This window comes from Octopus sinensis, linkage group LG3 (genome assembly GCF_006345805.1).
Source record: "Octopus sinensis linkage group LG3, ASM634580v1, whole genome shotgun sequence".
NCBI lineage: Eukaryota > Metazoa > Mollusca > Cephalopoda > Octopoda > Octopodidae > Octopus > Octopus sinensis.
Window position 1 is genome coordinate 97,667,762 of NC_042999.1, and position 21,201 is coordinate 97,688,962.

Here is a 21,201-nt window from a genome sequence, read left to right on the forward strand (position 1 = left end):
AGCCCACGGCTGTACCAGTCTCCAATCTGATCTGGCAGTGTTTCTATAGTTGGATGCCCTTCCTAACACCAACCACTCTGAGAGTGTAGTGTGTGCTTTTTATGTGCCACTTGCACAGGAGCCAGTCAGGCAGGCCAGGCATTGATCATGTTCGGATTGTGCTTTTTACGTGCCACCGGGTCCTGTCAGGATGTACTGGCATCAGCCACATTTGGATGGTGCTTTTTACGTGCCACCGGCACGGTAGCCAGTCAGGCACTGGGCACGGCTATGATATTGGTTTTACTTGACACATCTTCCCGAGTATATCATGTTGCATGACGCATCAGGGGAGCTCTTAACTGGGCTGGACATCTGTGGCTGTGATCTCACTTTAGTTGCTGGGTCTTCTCAATCACAGCATATCTCCAAGGGTCTCGGTCTCCTGTCATTGCCTCTGTGAGGCCCAATGTTCGAAGGTCATACTTCACCACCTCATCCCATGGCTTCTTGGGTCTACCTCTTCCACAATTCCACAGGTTTCTTCTACAGTTAGGGAATGGCACTTCCTTACACAGCTGTCCTCATCCACATGTAATACATGACCATACCAGCACAGTCATCTCTCTTGCACACCACATTTGATGCTTCTTATGCCCAACTTTTCTCTCACATACACTCTGTTGTGTATGCACACTGACATTACACATCCAGCGGATCATACTAGCTTCATTTTTTTTAGGCTACGCATTCCTCAGCATGAACTGCCATGTAGCAATGCAGTTTGCACACATGCATCATACAGTCTACCTTTCATCCTGAGCGAGAGGCCCTTAGTTGCCTGCAGATGTAGGAGCTCCCTGAGCTTTGCCCAGGCTATTCTTATTCTAGCTGCTACACTCTCAGAGCAACCACCCCCACTACAGACTTTGTCGCCTAGGTAGCAGAAGCTATTAATTACTTCTTGTTTCTATCCCAGGAACATGATGGAATCTGTTTTCTGTACTGGAATATATATATATATATATATTACATATTCTTTTACATGTTTCAGTCATTTGACTGTGGCCATGCTGGAGTACCACCTTTAGTCGAACAAATCGACCCCAGGACTTATTCTTTGTATGCCTTGTCCTTATTTTATCGGTCTCTTTTGCCGAACTGCTAAGTTTCGAGGACATAAAAACACCAACATCAGTTGTCAAGTGACGGTGGGGTGGGGGTGGGTCTAACACAGACACACACACACACATAAATATATATATATACATTTTTATTTTATATATATATATATATATACACACACACACACATACGACAGGCTTCTTTCAGTTTCCATCTATCAAATCCACTTACAAGGCTTTGGTCAGCCGGAGGCTATAGTAGAAGACACTTGCCCAAGGTGCCACACAGTGAGACTGAACTCAGAACCATTTGGTTCAGAAGCAAGCTCTTACCACATAGCCATGCCTGCGCCTATATATCTATATATATATATATATATATAATATATATATATATATATATATATATATGTGTGTGTGTGTGTATCATCATCATCATCATTTAATGTCTGTTGTCCATGCTGGTATGGGTTGGATAGTTTGACCACGGCTGGCAGACTGGAAAGCTGCACCAGACTCCAGTCTGATCTGGCATGGTTTCTATGGCTGGATGCTCTTCCTAATGCCAACCTCTTTTACGTCTCACCTGCACAGTTGCCATTTGTGTGACACCAGTATCTGCCATGACTGATTTTGCTCAGCTTGATGGGTCTTCTCATGCACGATACAATGCCAAAGGTCTCAGTCATTGCCTCTGAGAGGCACAACACTCGAAAGGGACTCAGCCACTTAGCTTTTATGAGGCCCAATGCTTGAAAAGAACTTGCCTCCATGAGGCCCAACACTTGAAAGGATCTCAACCGCTTTACCTCCATGAGGCCAACACTCAAAAGGTGCTCTTTATGCACCACCAGCATGGGTGCCAGTTACATGTCACCATCATCAGTCATGACTACGATTTCACTTGGCTTGATAGGTCTTCTTCTCAAGCACAACATATTGTCAAAGGTCCCAGTCGCTAATCATTGCCTCTGTGAGGCTCAAAGTTCGAAGATCATGCTTCACCATCCCTTCCCATGTCTTCATGGGTCTACCTCTACTATAGGTTCCATCCACAGTTAGAGATTGGCACTTCTTTACACAGCTATCCTCATCCATATGTATCACATGACCATATCAGCTCAATTGTCTTTCTTGCACATCCAGTGAAGCATACTGGCTTCATTTCTTTCAAGCCTACGCATGTCCTCAGCTGTCAGCCCATGTTTCACTGCCATGTAACATAGCTGTTTGCACACAGGCATCATACAATCTGATTTTATTCCGAGAGATAGGCCCCTTAACTTTGCCCAGTTTAATCTTCTCACAGCTACACTCTCAGAGCATCCACCTCTGCTACTAACTTGGTCACCTAGATAACAAGCTATCTACTACCTCTCGCTTGCCCCCACTAGCAGTTGATGGTGTCTATTTACTGCACATTTTATATATCATATTTACTGCACATATATCATATTTACTTGTGTATAAGTCACATTATTATTAATTGTGCTTGATTCTAACTGAAAATATTGGGGTGTGACTGATGTTCAAGTGTTTATAATCATCATTTGACAGTTTGACAGGATGTAGTGAGTTAGAGGACTGCAGTGCATTCTAATGTCCTTCCTAGTACCAACCACTTTGCAGTGTATATTGGGTTCTTTCTTCAAGACACTGATACTAGTGAGGTGGCCAAGTAACTTGCCAGACAGAAAAAGAAGAAGCACTCTTGGCTGAGTGGGTTTGAAGTAGATTGGGAACTAGCTTTATGCCAGGTGTTGAACTGCTACAATATGATAGAAGGACAGGCACAGGGGTTTTACTATTGAAGAGATACATGTCAACCTTGCATTAGATTGAAGTAGGTGAGAGTAACTGGAAAGAAGATAATGATGTTGGTGATGAGGTATCAGTATACTTTCAAGGTGAATATGAGAGAATATATAACTGAAGATCAGGAGAAGGGAGGAGTAGGTGGATATATTCATAGAAATGTGAGGGGAGAGTGACAGATGATTAAAGTTGGGGGTTAGAGGTTAATGTAGTGATTGATGTGCAAGAGTGGAGTGTGATTGATGGGAAATATCAGTGTAGGGGTGAAAGTAACAGAAGTAGTTCAGGTAAGCGGAGGTGATAAGTGGCACTGCAGGTAGTTTGGAGAGCAGCAGCATAAAGAAACCTGTAGATAGACCAGTAAATAGGCAGATGATGTGCTGAGTGGGTGAGTGGTGTGTGAGATGTACAAGAACAGAGATGGAGGTTAGAGATACATAAGTGGTAGCTATAGTGAGTAGGGGTGTGGTGAAGATGGTGGTATTTGTCGGGGACGTTGAAAACAGCTATGAAAGGGTGTTGAGAGTGATTGCAGATATAAAAGAGTGTTAAAAATGAGGATGAGGTGAGGAGTCACAGGAAGGAGTGATCAGTGGAAAATAAAGGATGATATTTAGAATCAGGGATGAATGTTTAAAGGAAGTGGTTTCAGGGACAGGGGGAGGTAACTGGTTGCACAAAGGGTAGGGAATATGTGCAGATTCTGCAGTCATGATTATAGCCGTTGGATAGTGACATTGTTGGAAGAGTAATGGAGGGATGGGTGTTAGGAAGAGCTTGACATGGGCAGATTGAGTGCAGGGATTATAGAACCTCACTTTTGCGGTAACATTTTATTGAGCACAGTCAAATGCCAATCATTGCAGTTCTTTTGCTATCTCCGCCTTGAGGATTGACATCTTGAGATCAACTTTCACTACTTCATCCCATGTCTTTCAAGGTTTCTTGCTTCCACAAGTTCCATCCACTTTAAGCAATCAGCCCTCCATTATGCAGCTGTCCTCATCCATATGCATCACATAACCACATCAGTACAGTTTTCTGTCTTGCATACTACTGCTGATTCCTCTTATGTACAATTATTCTCTTAACATGTGCACTTTGTTGTACATGCACACTGATATTGCATTGGAGCATATTAGCTTCATTCCTCTCAAGTCTTTTGCATGCCCTCTGTATTCACAGCCTATGTCTGACTGCCATGTAGCATTGGTGTGTGTACACAAGCATCATAGTCTGCCTTGCATTTTGAGGATGATACCTTTTGTAAGCAACAAAGATGATAACTCCACTCTGTTCTTATTCTATGAGAATAGGATGGAAAAAGTTCATATATATATATATATATATAATCACCATTTGTGTATCATACTTAAAGTATACACACTATTAGAAGGCATGAAACTGTGGAATTGTCTGAAATAAAATCTCATCGTTGGCATGTTAAAAACATACTATATATCAGAGTGAGATGAACATTGTTGCTGTAGTGACTCATGAGAATGAGACTGTTTTGCTTTTGTTAAGGTTTGTGAATGCTTTACACTCAATTGTTTCCTACTTTAACAAAATATATGCTTTGATATATAAGAAGCAGTGAATATAACACTGGTATTGCAGAAGCTTGCCAGGCAGTAGAGAAACTTGCTACATGCAATTGAAACAGTTTTCAATCAGTCACTATCTGTCTATCATACTAATTGTATATTCACCATTAGAAGGCATAATGCTGTGGAATTGTCTGAGATAAAATCTCTTCATAGACCTGTTGTGTTAAAAACACAATATATATTAAAGCAAGATGATATACGTACAGTTAATGTCTATCAGTTTCACTCACATTGGTCAGCTCAAGGCTATAATAGACAATACTTGCTCATGGTGTCTCAGAGTAGGAATGAACCCCAAAAAGTGTAGTTGTGAAGCAAAATTCTTAACCACATAGTCTTGACTGCACCTCACAGCACAGAGGATGAAATAGTTCTGGCAGTCCAACAAGGTGCCAGGAGTAGCTGGTATTTCAATAGATCTGCTATAAATTATATTAGATGGAACGATTTTGTCTGCCATACTTACTATTACAGCTGAGAAGAAACACCTATGCCACAATGGTGGATTGGTGGAGTTCTTGTCTCAATATACAAAATCCAAAGATTAAATTTGTAGTTGTCATTTATCCTGTATTATTCTCTTGGAGTTTGTTGCAAAAGTTTCACTGGACTACTTTTGAATTGGTTATTGAAAGATATTTACCCATCAATGCTACTCCCAAACACAATTTGGTTTTAAATATTATATTGGAGTACAGTGGACATGATTTTCTCAGTAAAACAATTAAAAGAAAAAATATATTGAACTGTGTCTTAGATATTACAATAGCTTGGGATTCAAGGGCTCAGCTCTTCAGTATCTTCCTGAACTAGTTGTGAGATCTACATGGGGTGGATGTAGATGTCTTCAAAATGGTACTAGGTCTCCCACTATCAAGAGTCCCAGATGAACCATCTTTCACAGCAGGAAGTGCAAGTGAAGGCAGCAACATCAAACTCTGTTATTCACCAAAAGTCAACTATTAAAGGCAGATTAATGAAGGTTTGGCAACACAAATTCATGGTGTTCCAGCATGACCATTACTCTCAAGATGAAACTAGTAAAAGAGGAAAAGGGAGCATTTTCTGTCAAAAGTGCTTGGTTAATTACTGCTCTATGATGTTTGACATTATATCCTACCATTTATTTATTAGTTTCAGTCCTTGGACGAACACTGATAAATGAATATTAGGGCCGATGTAATCAACTCTAGTATTTTTTTCATCAACTTTTGGGGGTTGAAATATGAAGATAACTTAGAAGAGATTTGAAATCAGAACAAGGGAAGTAACCAGATATCACTAAGTGTTTTGCTCAATGCTCTACCAATTCTGCCATCCACCTGTCTCAATGGATGCATTTGATAATGTATAAGGAATATTATGATGTCTAGAAAATACACACTAGGGTGGACGTAATTGTTATGGAAACCATTGGCATTGCTGTAAAATGATAAATTAACATTCAATACTGAATTTAAATCCTTTGGCTGCAGCCCTGAGAAAGAGGAGTTCAGTTTGACTTATTTCATCAAGATACACTATCTGATTATAGTCTCCAGTGGGCCACGTCTATCACCCAATGAGCTGAGGAACTTGCTATTTGGTAATTGCAAAGATAATCGTAATCAGGAAGATAACATTCTTTCATGTTTTTATCTTTATAAATAGAAATTACATTCTCAACGATTCACAAAAGAAAAAAGATTTTTCTTGTGAATTATGTGAAGTTGAACCTGCACTTTGATCCTTGGTAATTATATTTTTGGAGAGGCCACTAGTTTATTGAAAGCAACATAACTGCAATAAACTTAGTAGCTGTTCTTCAACAGTTTGGTGAAATAGGTGCATGTAGATTTAAGCATTTTACCTGAGAAAATAAAAATCCTTTCAGTAAATATAAAAACATGGATATCCACTCCATTTTTACATGGTAATGTAACGTTTCCAACCTATTTTTTTTTACTAATGCCTCTACTACTATTGAATACCGCCTGGAGTTACGTCCCCTTAACCTTGTTAAAATATTACCCCTACGAAATGAACTACTTAACTGTTCTTGAGCAGGAGTATCAACCTTTTCAGAATGTGATAGAGTAAGAATTATAACATTCATTCCATTTTCAAGGACATTAGTGTTGTTTGTAAACCACAGCTTATTCGCACTTTATTTTCTTCACTATTCTACTCGCTAACCATTAGATATTTTTTATTATATATCTCCTTAACATTCTGTGTTCAAGCTCCACCAGTGTCTCTTTTTTTTTTGTCATTGAGTTGATAAATATATATGGGATGACCCAAGTATTGGGTCATCCCATATATAATGCGTTTTTTTTTAGACTTCTTTTATTTTTCAAAACCAAGATAAAAAAGGTTCTTTTTTAATCTAAAATATACTCTCCTTCATTTTCTACAATACTCTTCCATCTATCTGGTAGACTTGCAAGGCTCCTCTTCCAAAATTCACTTGTCCATGACGAAAAATACTCCTCTAGTACTGTTCTGACCACGTCTACAGAATTCATATTTTTTCCGTCCAAATGATTGTGAAGACTGCGGAATAAATGATAATCAGATGGGGCAATGTCTAGCAATCGTTTCCCATTCATCGTTTCCCATTCAAACTGCTCCAGCCTTTGGAATGTCATCCTTGCTGTATGTGGCTGAGCATTATCTTGATGGAAGAACACCTTTTGTCTTGAAACCAAAGATAGTCGTTTTCTTCTAGCACTGTCTTAAGCCATTCAAGCTGCTTGCAGTAGATCTCCTTTGTTATCATTTGGTTTGGGTTTAAAGATTCAAAGTGGACTAAACCTTTCATATCCCACCAAAGAGAAAACAATACCTTATGTGGGTGAAGACTTTCTTTAGCCTGGGCTGCTGGTGTTTCTCCTTTTCCAACTCACTGTCTTCAGCGCTTGACATTTTTATTGAGAACCCATTTCTTGTCACCAGTCACTATTTGGTCCAAAAGAGGTTCATTTGTGAGACGTGACAGCAAAAAAGAGCACGTATTTGCACTTTGCGCGCGATAAGACTCGGGAAGTTTGTGAGCAACCCATTGACCCAATTTGCTGATTATTCCGATGGTACGCAGGTGTCGATGAATGGTTGAATGACCGAATCCAAGTTTCTCTGCTAGTTCCTCAACAGTTGCGATGGGATTTGTTCCACCAGGATGTCCTTGTCAAGCTTTACAGATCTTCCAGGATGAGGCTTGTCTTCTAGGCTGTAGTTTCTGCCTCAGAATTTCTGGAACCACTGTTGACACTGGCTTATGCTTGTTGTCTGATCCCCATATACTGCATTACTATTCCTTGCACTTTCCGTTGTGTTGTTGCCTTTATTGAAATCATAAAGCAAAATATGCCGAATATGCTCCTTTGTCACTTCCAGTATAGTTTTGAAAAAGTAACTATTAAAATCGAACTGCACTCTTCAGAAGTTGCACTAAGAATAAGGACAAGGTAAAATTACTACCTGCTTTTATAGTAAGTTGATATAGGTAGTTTTTTTCTAATCCCTCTCCGACTTTTAGTTCATGGAATTTCAAAAACTGCATTATTTATGGGATGACCCAGTAGTAAGATCAACCAAATTGTCAGTCTCTGAAAATGTTTGAAATTATTTTTTTTTGTCAGGAATAGTTGTTAAATATTTTGGTTTCATATTTGATTTGCAAGATCCTTAATGCGAATTCATATGTTAAAAACAAATCTTATATCTTGAGAGGGTCATTACGCCAGTAATATTAAGATAGTAGTTAGACTTAATGCTATTTAGGGTTGACTTTGTCTTGCATCCCTTTTGGGTTTGATGAGTAAGGCAAGATAATAAAGATAATAGCCCATTACGATGGTAACGAGGAATATTAGAAAATGAGTAAACGATACAGGGTTATTGATTGAGCATGTGTGCTTATGATGGTCTGAGTTTGGGTGAATAAGTGTTGTGTCAATAGCATTGAAGTACAATATTTTCAGCCAAATTTTTGACCTTATTGCAAGCTCACCGGTTCTTCCTCTAGACATTGAGACAAAGAAAATGATATACTAACCTCAAAAATGGTTGGGGTGGCACTTACGACACTCTGTTACTAAACGCCTCAATTAAACAAGACCTGGAAGTTAATTATTTGGAATGTGGCACATGTGACTCTAAATTTCAGTTGTCAATGTTCTTTTTTCTTTTATTGGCTATAAAGGCCCAAGATATTGTGGGCCGTGCAAGGATAAAGTATAATATAAAACAGTAGGATTTACAGTGAGTAAAAAAGCAAAATAATAACTAAATTTCACAATAAAATAAGAAGAATGAAAGGTTGTTCATTTGTAGGGATGGCCATCAAGAGCCTAGCAAAGTACTCCAGAGATCCAGGATTACTTTGCTTTCTATTAACTGTCATCTTGTGGGTCTTCAAACCCAAGCTGAGTGTAGTCCTAATCACTTTAGTCATGCTCACCATTCTCATCCATCTTTCATCAAATTTACTTAAGAGTAACACCTCCATCTTCACTTTCATCTTCTTTAAATTTGAACTTTAAAAAGTCATTGAGGGATTACTTGGAGAGGTAAGTGTTTGTTCTCAGTCTGTTCTGTCATATCTACCATAACTTCTTACATTATAGCTGTCTCACAGAGGAAAATGTCTTTTGGCTCTATCCCCAACCAAAGAAAGGTAGCATAGCAATCATCACAATGGACTTGACTTGTTAGCATCAGCTCTTTAACAAAACTCAACATGCCAACATTGCTTGGACACTAAATGAGTTACTTGTAGAAAGTTTTTTTTTTTACTTTGTGTACATCTCTGACAGATCTGGCAACTACACTTCTGTGCCTGTAGAATTTATCTTCAATGGGCAGAGTGCCCCCAGTAGTACTGCCATCAAGGGATTTTTAGTTGTCCATAGTTTTTGGGTTGAAACTCTTCTGGCTCAGATAAGCCAGTTGATTCTTGTTGATGCCTAGAGTTTCCACAAGAACTTTATTGGTCTTCCTCATTATTAGTCTTTAACAACCACTGATACATTACCTGACTTGTAGGCATGACTCCACAAATTTTAGGGAAGAGGTATTGTAGATTATATTGACTTGAGTACTTAACTTTGGATGGATGAAAATACTGATTATAATACTCTTGAGATAGGCATGAATATCACAGCATTCAAGTGTTTGGTTGTCTGAAAATTTCAACTTTCATTTTAAGGCACATTTGTTATTGTCATTTTGTGTTAGAATGCTCATGAGATTAAACAAAAAATGGGACCACTGATCACAAGATCTTATAAACAAAACTCTCTACTTTCACTGATTACTGCTTTTTGTAGAAAGGACATCCACATATAAAAAAATATTTGCAACAAGTACAATATGTTGCCAATACAAGCAAGAAAAAATGAGTGTAAAATTGTGAAGCTATCCAAAAGAATAAAATTGGACTTGATGTTCTTAGAGAATTCTGTGCATCCCTAAGATCAAATATGTCAGAAGTCAGTTATGACATTTATTCAATCCACAGACACATTCTTTTTCCTGAAAAATAAAAATAATATTTATGTTTCAGCTGAGTCAAGGTTCATTAGTGACTGTATCCCCATCATTGGTGAAGCGCCGAAAGACTCATTTCCATAATTTACCATGTGGTGCACACATTATTCTTGGAAACAATGGTTACATCTGGATAGCCCCAATCTCTCCAGAGGAGGATGAAGAGTCTGGTGGAGGTTATGAACAAAATCTGTCTGTAAGTATCATTTTCTTTAAATGTTGGTGATTGATAATGATGATGAATAAAGACAATGTGCATTTTCCATGCTGACATGAATTAGATAGCTTGACAGGAACTGACAAGGTCAGGGTCCACACCAGTCCCATAGCCTGTTTTGGGATGGTTTCTACAAGCTGGATGTCCTTCTTAATGCCAACCATTTTATAGAATGTGCTGGGTGCTTTTATGTGGCACCAGCACCCACACCAATGCTTTTTACAAGACACCTTGGTTTTAGGATCTAAAGTGTGTTGTAGTGGGTGGGTCTTCTTGAGTATAGCAATGTGCCACATATTCTGGTCCTCTGTCAAAGCCTTTGTAAGGCTTGGCATATTGGATGTATGATTGTTTTGCTAACTCAATAAATAATATATTTACTATCATAATTTCAATGTTCATTATTTCATGCTCTCATGGGTTGGATAGAATTTGATAAGGCTGATTTCCTACAACTAGATGTCCTTCCTGTCACCAATTTTCACCTGTTTTCAAGTAAGGTAATATTTTTCCATGGTTAGACATGTTTTTCACGGAAGATTGGAAATGAAGGAGACCACTTGCATGACAGTAACACTCGTTTGCAACTATTGCATTATGTCATGACAAGGAGATGGTAACACACACACACACACACACACATACACAACAGGCTTCTTTCAAATTTCCCCTACCAGATCCCCTTACTAGACATTGGTTGGCCTGGAGCTGTAGTAAAAGACACTTGTCCAAGGTATCACACAGTAGCACTGAATCTGAAACCATGCGGTTGAGAAACAAACTTCTTATCACATTTCCATGCCTGCACATCATCATTTAGTGTCTGTTTTCCATGCTGGCATGGGTTAGATGGTTTGACTAGAACTGGTAAGCTGGGGAGCTGCAGCAGGTTCCAGTCCGTTTTGGCTTGGTTTCTATAGCTGGATGCCATTCCTAATGCCAACCATTCCACAGAATGTTGTGGGTGCCTTTTATATTTCACTGGCACTGACCACAACTATGATTTCACTTAGCTTGATGCATCTTCTCAAGCACAGCAAATTGCCAAAAGTCTAAGTCACTTGTCATCAACTCTGTAAGACTCAATATCCAAAGATCATATTTCACCATCTCATCCCATATCTTCCAAAGTCTCCCTCTTCTACAGTTTCCCTTGACAGTGAGAGATCAGTACTTCTTTACACAGCTGTCCTCAATTATACACATCACATGGTCATACCAGCACAGTCTTCTCTCTTGCACGCTACATCTGATACTTCTTATACCCAATTTTTCTCTTAAGGCACTTACACTCTGTCATACATAAACACTGACATTTCACATCCAGTGGAGCATACTAGCTTCATTTCTTTCAAGCCTTTGTATGTCCTCTGCAGTCACAGCCCATGTTTCACTGCCATGTAGCATGGCTGTTTGCACACAGATACCTCATAACCGGTCTTTCATGCTCAGGAAGAGGCTCTTTGTTACCAACAAAGGTTGCAGCTCTCTGAACTTCACCCAGCCTATTCTTATTCTAGCAGGCTCCACAATCAGAGCATCCACCTCCACTGCTTACTTGGTCACCTAGGTAATAGAAACTATCTACTATTTCTAAGAATCCCCCTGAGTATTTGACGAAGTCTGTTTTCTGTACATTTCTAGTGTTTATTGTACTTATACACCTGTCACACACAAAGACTACTGTTAACCTTTGATACTGCTGTACCTTTTATGTATCCATAGCTTGCACCGGGTATACCTTATGGAGTTTTGACCTACATCTCTTCCACATATTGAGCAGAGCCATCTCCCTGAAGGGATTTGTGATTTGTCTGTTTTCCTACTTACTAAGACTTTGGTCTTTGCTACATTAACTCTGAGGCCCTTTGATTCCAGACCTTGCTTCCACACTTGAAATTTCTTCTAGTTCTGGTAATGATCCAGCTATAAGAACAAAGTTATCTTCATAGAGGAGCTCCCAATGGCAGCCTGTCTGAAATTCTTTGGGGCTGAGAACTGATCCTTGTTGAATTCCTACTTTGTACACTGAATTCATTGCTATACTCTCTGCCAACTTTCACCATACTAACAGCATCCCTGTACTTGGCTTGTACAGCTCTCACCAACCACTCATCTATCCCTAGCTTCTGCATTGACAACCAAATAAGGGAGCAGAGGACCCTGTCAGAGGTTTTCTCCCATGTCAACAAAAACCAAGTACAGAGGTTTACTTTTGGCTAAGTACTTCTCTTGCTATTGCCTTAATAGGAATATAGCATCAGTAGTGTTTCTCCTTGGCACAAGACCAAACTGTATCTCATCTAGACTAACTCTTTTCCTAATTAATTGATCTATGACTCTCTCTTTAACTTTCATCACCTGGTCCTACAATTTGATACCTCTTTAACTATTTCTGTCTAAGGCATCACCTTTATCTCTGTAGCAGTTGACTATGGTGCTGCTGCACCAGTCATTGGGCATGACTCCCTTGTGGACAACCTGATTAACTATATGTGTGACTAGACCATATCCTACTCTGCCAGATATTTTTTAGCATCTCAGCAGTGATTTCTGATGGGCTAGGGGCTTTCTCCATCTTCATATCCTTCATGGTTTATATATATATATATAATATATGGTCTTTCTTTCTAGCTTCATCCCTGTTACTTTCACCCACTCTTCTAAAATGTTAGTAGCCCTGCAGCTACAACAAAAAACCCATTTTGGACTACTTCTGTCGTACTTCAATTATTTCCTAGTATAAAACCACTGTCCTCTCCACTGTAGCTCCACTCATTCAAAGCACCATTAACTTAGCAGACTTTCTCTAAAGGTGAATGATGCTTATGATGTTCCTTTGTCATTGTCAACATCAGAAATGCTGTAGGCCAATGTTTGGTCAACTGAGGGCGCCTGACTTAGTGGTTAGGGTGTTGCACTCACAATTGCAAGAATGTGGTTTTGATTCCCAGAACAGGTGGGTGATCATTTCAACATCTGACACCTGACACATCATGTGCCTGTACAGGCAATATCAATTTGATGGAGGAAGCTAGCTAATGTACAGTGCAAACATTTGGTCACCAGCACCATAGTCAACTGCTACAAAGCTAAAGGTGATGCTTTAGATAAAAATAACTACAAGGGTATCAAACTGCTGGATCAGGTGATGAAGGTCACAGAGATGGTAATAGCCCAACTAATTATGGAGAGAGTCAGCCTAGATGAGATGCAGTCCAGTTTTGTGCCAGGTAACAGCACCAATGATGCTATATTTTTGGTAAAGCAACTGCAGGAGAAATACCTAGCCAAAAATAAACCCCTATACTTTTGTTGACTTGGAGAAAGCCTTCGACAGGGAGCACCGATTCCTTATCTGGTGGGTGATGTGGAAACTAGGGATAGATGAGTGGTTAGTAAGGGCTGTACAGGCCTTGTACAGGGATGCTGTCAGTAAGGTAAGGGTTGGCAACGAGTATAGTGAAGAATTCTGGGTAGAAGTAGGGATACAAAGGATCAGCCCCCTCTTATTCATCATAGTCCTCCAGGCAATGACAGGGGAATTCAAGACAGGCTGCCCCTGGGAGCTCATCTATGCTGATGACCTTGCTCTCATAGCTGAATCACTACCAGAACTAGAGAAGAAATTTCAGGTGTGGAAGCAAGCTTTAGAATTGAAGGGCCTTAGAGTCAATATTGCAAAAACCAAATCACAAACCCCTTCAGGTAGATGGCCCTGCTTGATCTGTAGAAAAGGTGTAAGTAGAAACTCCATAAGATACACCCAGTGTAAGCTATGGATGCATAAGAGGTGCAGCAACGTCAAAGGGAGGTTAACTGGAATGATAGTTTTTTTGTGCGGCAGATGCACAGGGGCAATAAACACCGAAAATGTTCAGAAAACAGATTCCATCACATGCCAGGGGAAGAAACTAGAAGTAGTTGATAGGTGACCAAGTCTGTAGTGGGGGTGGATGCTCTGAAGTGCTGCCACTAGAATAGGAATCGCCTGGACAAAGTTCAGAAAGCTCCTACCTCTGCTGGTGACAAAGGGCCTCTTACTCAGAGTGAAAGGTAGAGTGTATGATGCATGTGTTGAACTGCCATGCTACATGGCAGTGAAACATGGGCTGTGACTGTTGAGGACATATGCAAGCTTGAAAGAAATGAAGCTTGTATGATCTGCTGGATGTGTAATGTCAGTGTGCATACACAACAGAGTGTAAGTGCCCTGAGAGAAATGTTGGACATAGGAAGCATCAGATATGGTGTGCAAGAGAGATGGCTGCACTGGTATGGTCATGTACTACATATAAATGAGGAGAACTGTGTGAAGAAGTGTCACTCCCTAACTGTGGAAGGAACCTGTGGAAGAGGTAGACCCAGGAAGACATGGGATGAGATGGTGAAGCATGACCTTCGAATGTTGGGCCTCAGAGGTCTCAAGAGACCAAGGCCTCTGGAGATATGCTGTGATTGAGAAGACCCCGGCAAGTAAAGTGAGATTACAGCCGTAACCTATACCAGTGTTACATAAACAGCCCATTTAAAAAGTACCTTTGAATTGTTGGGCCATACACCGTGCTTGAGGAGACCTATTGAGTCAAGTAAAATCAATATAAAAATTACAACCAGAATCTCAATCAAATTGAAATCAAAATGGAAATTGCAGTTGTGTCCGATGCCAGTACTGCCTGACTGGCTCCCGTGCTGGTGGCATGCAAGAAGTACCATTCATGCATGAGTTGATGCCAGTGCTGCCTGAGTGGCTCCCCGTGCCAGTGGCACGTAAAACGCATCATCCGAACGTGGCCGATGCCAGTGCCACCTGACTGGCTCCCGTGCTAGTGGCATGTAAAAAGTACCCACTACACTCTTGGAGTGGTTGGTGTTAGGAAGGGCATCAGCTGTAGAAACCCTGCCAGATCAGATTGGAGCCTGGTGCAGCCTCCTGGCTTGCCAGTCTCCAGTCAAACCGTCCAACCCATGCCAGCATGGAAAACAGATGTTAAACAATGATGAAACAAATCATCTGTGAAGCTTGCACAACCAGAAATTATGGAATCCTCTTTCTTGGATTTGAGAAACTACCAAGAAGAAAAAAACAATGACAATGTTTGTTGTTCACGAATTGTGATATAAACTAAATAAATGAATATGATACATAGATTTAAGTGTTGAACTGCTGGCCACATTATTATGTGTTCAAATCTTACTATAGCTGTTGTATCATGCACATGAGTAAAGTAACTGATTAATAGCATGATTTCAGTAGATTTGTATTGTTTTGTTCTGATGTATTCTGGTTTATTCTCTTGCAGCCAGTTTCCTGTGGTGACCGAGAGGTGATTGCTCGCATGAGGAACTGTATCCTGGCCCTCAGCCATCACAAGATGATGTTGTTTGATACCAGCATATTGTATACCTATGATAACTCCCTGAAATTCTCAGTAAGTTTCAAAATGAGGCAGCCTTTATGTTTTCAGGAACTGTGTGTTTTTGGATAGAATATTGTGTTTTCTTTTCTTTTTATGCAAACTGTTAAATTTAGTCCAAACACCCTGTATATGTGAAACAGAAAATTTGAGGGAGTTGTTACCTTTGTTGACAACCATGAATTTCTTTCTCTCTGCAAAAGTCAGAATTTTAAAAAGAAATAATTTGTAAGTTAGCCAATAGAAAAAGCAATGCTCATTGCTTCTACCGTTTGCCCAGAGTGGTGAAACTGATACAGTTAATGCTCAGCTGGAATATCTGTAGATCATACATAGTTGGGAAAGATTGACATTGTTGTCTGGATGCTCATGACTGTGAATTAGCTAATGTCTCCCAAGGTCTGAATAGTGTGGTTGCACCAGGTGGTCTGTTAGATGTTACCAGACTGCATTCCTTGAATTGTGTGTAAGAAGTTGATCCTGTATAGCAACCCATGGAAAAGTAGGCATCAAAATAGTGATGGTGGTAGTGATTTAAAGTATAGAAAATTTCTAAATTTCTCCTGAAGATGTTCTTGAATAGTTCCTTCACTCTGGCTCAACTCTAGTTGAATACACCTATGCTACAGAAGTAGTTAATCAAATGACAATATCAGTCAGGTATTCCAGCTCTGATTCTGCAGTTTTTTATTCTTAAAACATGCTGTCTTATATAAGACCTAAATAACACATTTGGCTCCTTTGATGCCAATTTCCTTTTTGAAGTGATCTAAATAAAAACTTTTCAAAATTTTATGTAAATTTAAGTTCTAAACATCAGCTTAATAATCCATTCATCTTTTCCTCTCACTGTTCCTGGAAGGGTTGTGGGGGTAGAGTCCTCAGGCACCTCTTTCATAGGGTCCTATCAGAAAACCAGCATTAAATTTTCCAGCTGGATTCCCAAGCATGACAAACTGAGACTATGTTTATTATCCAGCCATTTTGTTCTTTGTCTAACTCTAGGTCTCCTGCCAGTTGGCTTGGCTTAAAGAATCTGTCTTGCGACTCTTTCCTGTGAATTAATGTTGCGAGAAATGAAGCCAGTATGTTCCGATGGATGTGTAATGTCAGTGTGCATGCTCGACAGAGCGTTAGTACCCTGAGAGAAATGTTGGACCTAAGGAGCATCAGTTGTGGTGTGCAAGAGAGACGATTGCGCTGGTATGGTCATGTGGCGAGAATGGATGAAGATAGGTGTGTGAAAAAGTGCCAATCCCTAACAGTGGAGGGTTCCCGTGGAAGAGGTAGACCCAGGAAGACATGGGACGAGGTGGTGAAGCACAACCTTCGAACTTTAGGTCTCACTGAGGAAATGACCAGCGACCGAGGTGGCTGATGCCAGCCTCGCCTGGCACCAGTGCAGGTGGCACGTAAAAAGCACCCACTACACTCACGGAGTGGTTGGCGTTAGGAAGGGCATCCAGCTGGAGAAACATTGCCAGATAAGACCGGAGCCTGGTGCAGCCTTCTGGCTTCCCAGATCCCCGGTCGAACCGTCCAACCCATGCTAGCATGGAGAACGGATGTTAAACGATGATGATGATGATGATGATGAAGATTGAAATATTTGTTTTCTCAAGAAACTCATCCCATAGTACTCTGCATGTTAGTGGAATATCACTGAGATAAAGAGAGAAGCTTAAATATCTCAGGACCATATTTATGAGTGATGGAAGGCAGGAGGCTGAATTGAATGCTAGAATTGCACATGCTGGTTGGTAAAAAAGCCAAATTTGCTATCTTCAATTAGGATTTCATGCCTATCCACATCACCTATGATCATGGTTGTTGGTAATAATTAAAAGAGTAGTAGAAACAAGCAGCTGAATTAGGGTTCCTCTGAAAGTTCTCTGAAGTAATGTTTACTCAACAGGGTGTGTAGTTTGAAGATCAGGGAGTCTAACTCTGGGTTGAGCTGCAACTTTTCCACATTGAGTGGTCACAGCTGTGGTACAACTTAATTATGACATGGTCATTTTACTAAATTGCCTCATTTATTTTAAAATTATCTAGCAGAACATTAAAACAGTAAATTAACTTTGCGAGAGATTTGTTAGCTATTTCTAGCATGTTGAATGACCACCTTGAAGCTCCTGGTGAGCCTAGCATTTGTATAACAGTAGAACTGACCTCTGAAAGTCACCTGACCTAATTTATCATTTTCTGTTATAGTGTAAAGACATCTTGAAACCAGAAATAATGAATGAAGTTGTTGAGATGACACGGTTAAGGCTTGAACAAGAAACTCTTTGATTAGCAGAATATCACCTTTCATTCAAGCCATCGATCTACAATCTCCATTGATCTTACTGGTAAGTGATTGCTATCTATTAGTCTCCAACTATAAATATTAACTTCTCATTCCATTAATGTTGTGGTGGCAGTGGTAGTGAAAGTGACAGCTGTTGTAGTAGTAGCAACAACTACATGTTCCAAACAACTATATGTTCTATTGGGCTTCTCAATGTTGGACTCTGATTTTATTTCTGTTTATTTACTTGCAGGAGGCTGCTTCAAAAGCAATGGTGAAGAACATGACTATTCTTCCTTTGATTTCCACTTTCTGGCCATGAGTTTGCTTGTTCCAGCTGTTCAACAATCACAATCAGATTTTCACCCAATACTTTCAACTCCTATTTAGTTATGTTTTTTTTAAAAATTTATAGTTTGTTCTTCTATCTACATATTACCAACCATGTCATCTCTGTCTGCTTCATCCTTCATATGTACAGTTGATAAATTATGTCTGGTGACCTTCAGCAGCAGCCAATATCATCATCACATTCATAAAGTTTCCTTAATTTCTCTTGTGTCATCTCATCTTTTATCTTAAAATTCTCCTCTCATACCACTACCACCATTACCATCACTGCCACTACAGTCACCATTACAAGCTTAGCAATCATATTCATCTTTCTCTTTACACTGCTGTCCATCTGAGATAGTAGCTTAGTCAGTGGTCAGTAGTGTGGATAATCTCAACTCTAAACATTCTGTTTCATGGGTGAACATACGGATGGTCACTCTACCTATTAGAAATAGCAGCAAATCTCTCAAGTCTTACAAAAAGGACATATTGAATAATATGATCCTAGCTGTATCTGGGGAAATAAAAGGCTTGGATTATCATGGTTGGAATGCTTTTTGCTTGGGACTGACCTGGGGATAAACAACATCAACGATAACATCTTGTTTTATATCAGAATATTATATTGCCTCTTCCTAAATAAGAGCGGCCCCAGAGATGTCAGTTCCATAATGTAGTATTGTTATTGTCATATAAAGTAAGACTTGCTCCGTATAAAAACTTACCTCAACTAACTGAACCAAGGAAGTTGGTATCTCTTCAACAGACTGACACCATAGACAAAGAAATTCAGTCTCAAATAGTCCCTGACAGCTCTGACTGCAAGGGAGTCATTCAAATGGCAGGGAGAGGTGTATGTGTCTCTGGCTGATACTTGAATAATGCTTGGTCTAAATTTTATCTTGTGATCTTGGGAGGTCATCAGAAATGACAAAAAATATATATATACAAATAAAACAAATGATCTAGTGGAAGGGTTAAGAAATTCCATTTCAATTAATTCTCATAATCAGACATTCCTCATCATCTCTTATAAACATAGAGGAAAACACACACACAGAAACAGAACATCAAAGAAATCTGGTACCACAAACATTCTGTCCAATGTAGAATTTAAAACAAAATGCAGTTATTTGATGTTGTTATTAATTAATTTTTTTTTCATTTAAACATTGTATTGTTTTTTACATACAATTTCAGAAAAGATTTCTTTCATTTTCATCATCATCACCATTATGACAACTATCACCAATCAATCATCAAAGCCAGATAATGGGGATGTCCATTTGAAATCTCTTAATATTATTTTTCATGCCTTTTTCCTATGTCTCTTTCAATATGTGTGTGTGTGTGTGTGTGAGAGATATACAAAAGTACAGGCATAAATGTTTATTTAAAAAGGTTGCTTCCTAACTATGGTTTTGGGTTCAGTTCCACTGTGTAGAACCTTGGGGAAGTATCTTCTGCTACAGCCCCAGGCAGAGCAATATTTTATGAATGGATTTGGTGGATGGAAACTAAAGAAGCTCATTGTGTGTGTGTGTGTGTATCATCATTATTTAACGTCTGTTGTCCATGCTGGCATGGGTTGGACAGTTTAACCAGAGCTGGCAAGCTGGGGAGCTGCACTGGCTCCAGTCTGATTTGGTTGGATGCCCTTCCTAATACCAGCCACTTTACAGAGTGTGCCAGATGTTTCTTACATGACACTGCGCAGGTGCTCTTATGTGGTGCACTTTTACATGGCTCTGCATGGGTGCTTTTATGTGGTACTGCATGAACACTTTTACGTGGTACCTCCACAGTGCTTTTTATGTGGCACCAACACAGGACTCTTGTAGGTCAATCCTCACCACAAGTGGGACTGGTCTTAACACTTCTGCAGAGGAGTACATATTTATATATCATCATATATATATATATATATATATATATATACAAATTGAGATAGGGGTTGTAAATGCAACCCTCTATGGGATAACATATATCCAATATACTGCTAGTGAAGTACCCAACAAAGTTAATACATAAATGTTAATGATTGCGATACAATCAATTCATTTACTGTATTATATGGGCAAAGGTAAAATGATTTACCACAGATTACTAATACAAGATAAGAAAATGGAGAAATACATCTAAATCAAATATCAATTACCAGATAATACTCAATCACATACTTTATTAAACCACCACATAAGAGACTGTAGGGTTAAATATAAAAAGCAGAACAAATCAGTGTACATAAAGGAATGTACATAAAAAAGTGTACATAAAAGAGTAATGTTGTATAATAAGTAGAATATATATAAAAGAGAATATAAATACAAGTAAATATAAATATAAGTATAAATTAGATCTTACAGCTGTTTCGGCCATGTCGATAAGTATGTCTCATTTTACCAATATTAGCCCTTTATGGTTGGTCTGAGTTATATTACATAATCTCCAAAGAGGCCTTGCGATATTTTTGTAAATGTCTCATTTATATCTATATATTGACCAACCATAAAGGGCTAATATTGGTAAAATGAGACATACTTATCGACATGGCCGAAACAGCTGTAAGATCTAATTTATACTTATATTTATATTTACTTGTATTTATATTCTCTTTTATATATATTCTACTTATTATACAACATTACTCTTTTATGTACACTGATTTGTTCTGCTTTTTATATTTAACCCTACAGTCTCTTATGTGGTGGTTTAATAAAGTATGTGATTGAGTATTATCTGGTAATTGATATTTGATTTAGATGTATTTCTCCATTTTCTTATCTTGTATATATATATATATATATATATATATTTCAGAGTATATATATATGTATATATCAGGTCGTTCTCAAGTTCTACTGGTAACATGTAACCC

The 21,201-nt window shown here is 39.0% G+C and overlaps 1 protein-coding gene and 1 long non-coding RNA gene across 3 annotated transcripts in view; one reads left to right on the forward strand and one right to left on the reverse strand.

The window, feature by feature from the left end:
- LOC115209890 (exosome complex component RRP4) overlaps window positions 1-19,493 on the forward strand; it is a 31,764-nt gene extending 12,271 nt beyond the window's left edge. The window contains exons 6-9 of one of the 2 annotated variants that reach the window (XM_029778473.2): window positions 10,077-10,256; window positions 15,581-15,709; window positions 17,909-18,048; window positions 18,241-19,493. In XM_029778473.2, coding sequence (XP_029634333.1) covers window positions 10,077-10,256; window positions 15,581-15,709; window positions 17,909-17,989 — 390 coding nt within the window. In that variant the 3' untranslated portion in view covers window positions 17,990-18,048; window positions 18,241-19,493. The remainder of the gene's footprint in view (window positions 1-10,076; window positions 10,257-15,580; window positions 15,710-17,908; window positions 18,049-18,240) is intronic. The other variant, XM_036501188.1, reaches the window with a different exon arrangement.
- LOC118762520 lies at window positions 6,752-8,028 on the reverse strand. Its single transcript, XR_004998276.1, has 3 exons — window positions 7,685-8,028; window positions 7,373-7,375; window positions 6,752-6,762 (listed from the first exon to the last, which is right to left on the reverse strand). It is a non-coding gene; the product is annotated as an uncharacterized LOC118762520 (long non-coding RNA).
- Window positions 19,494-21,201: the final 1,708 nt, after the last annotated feature.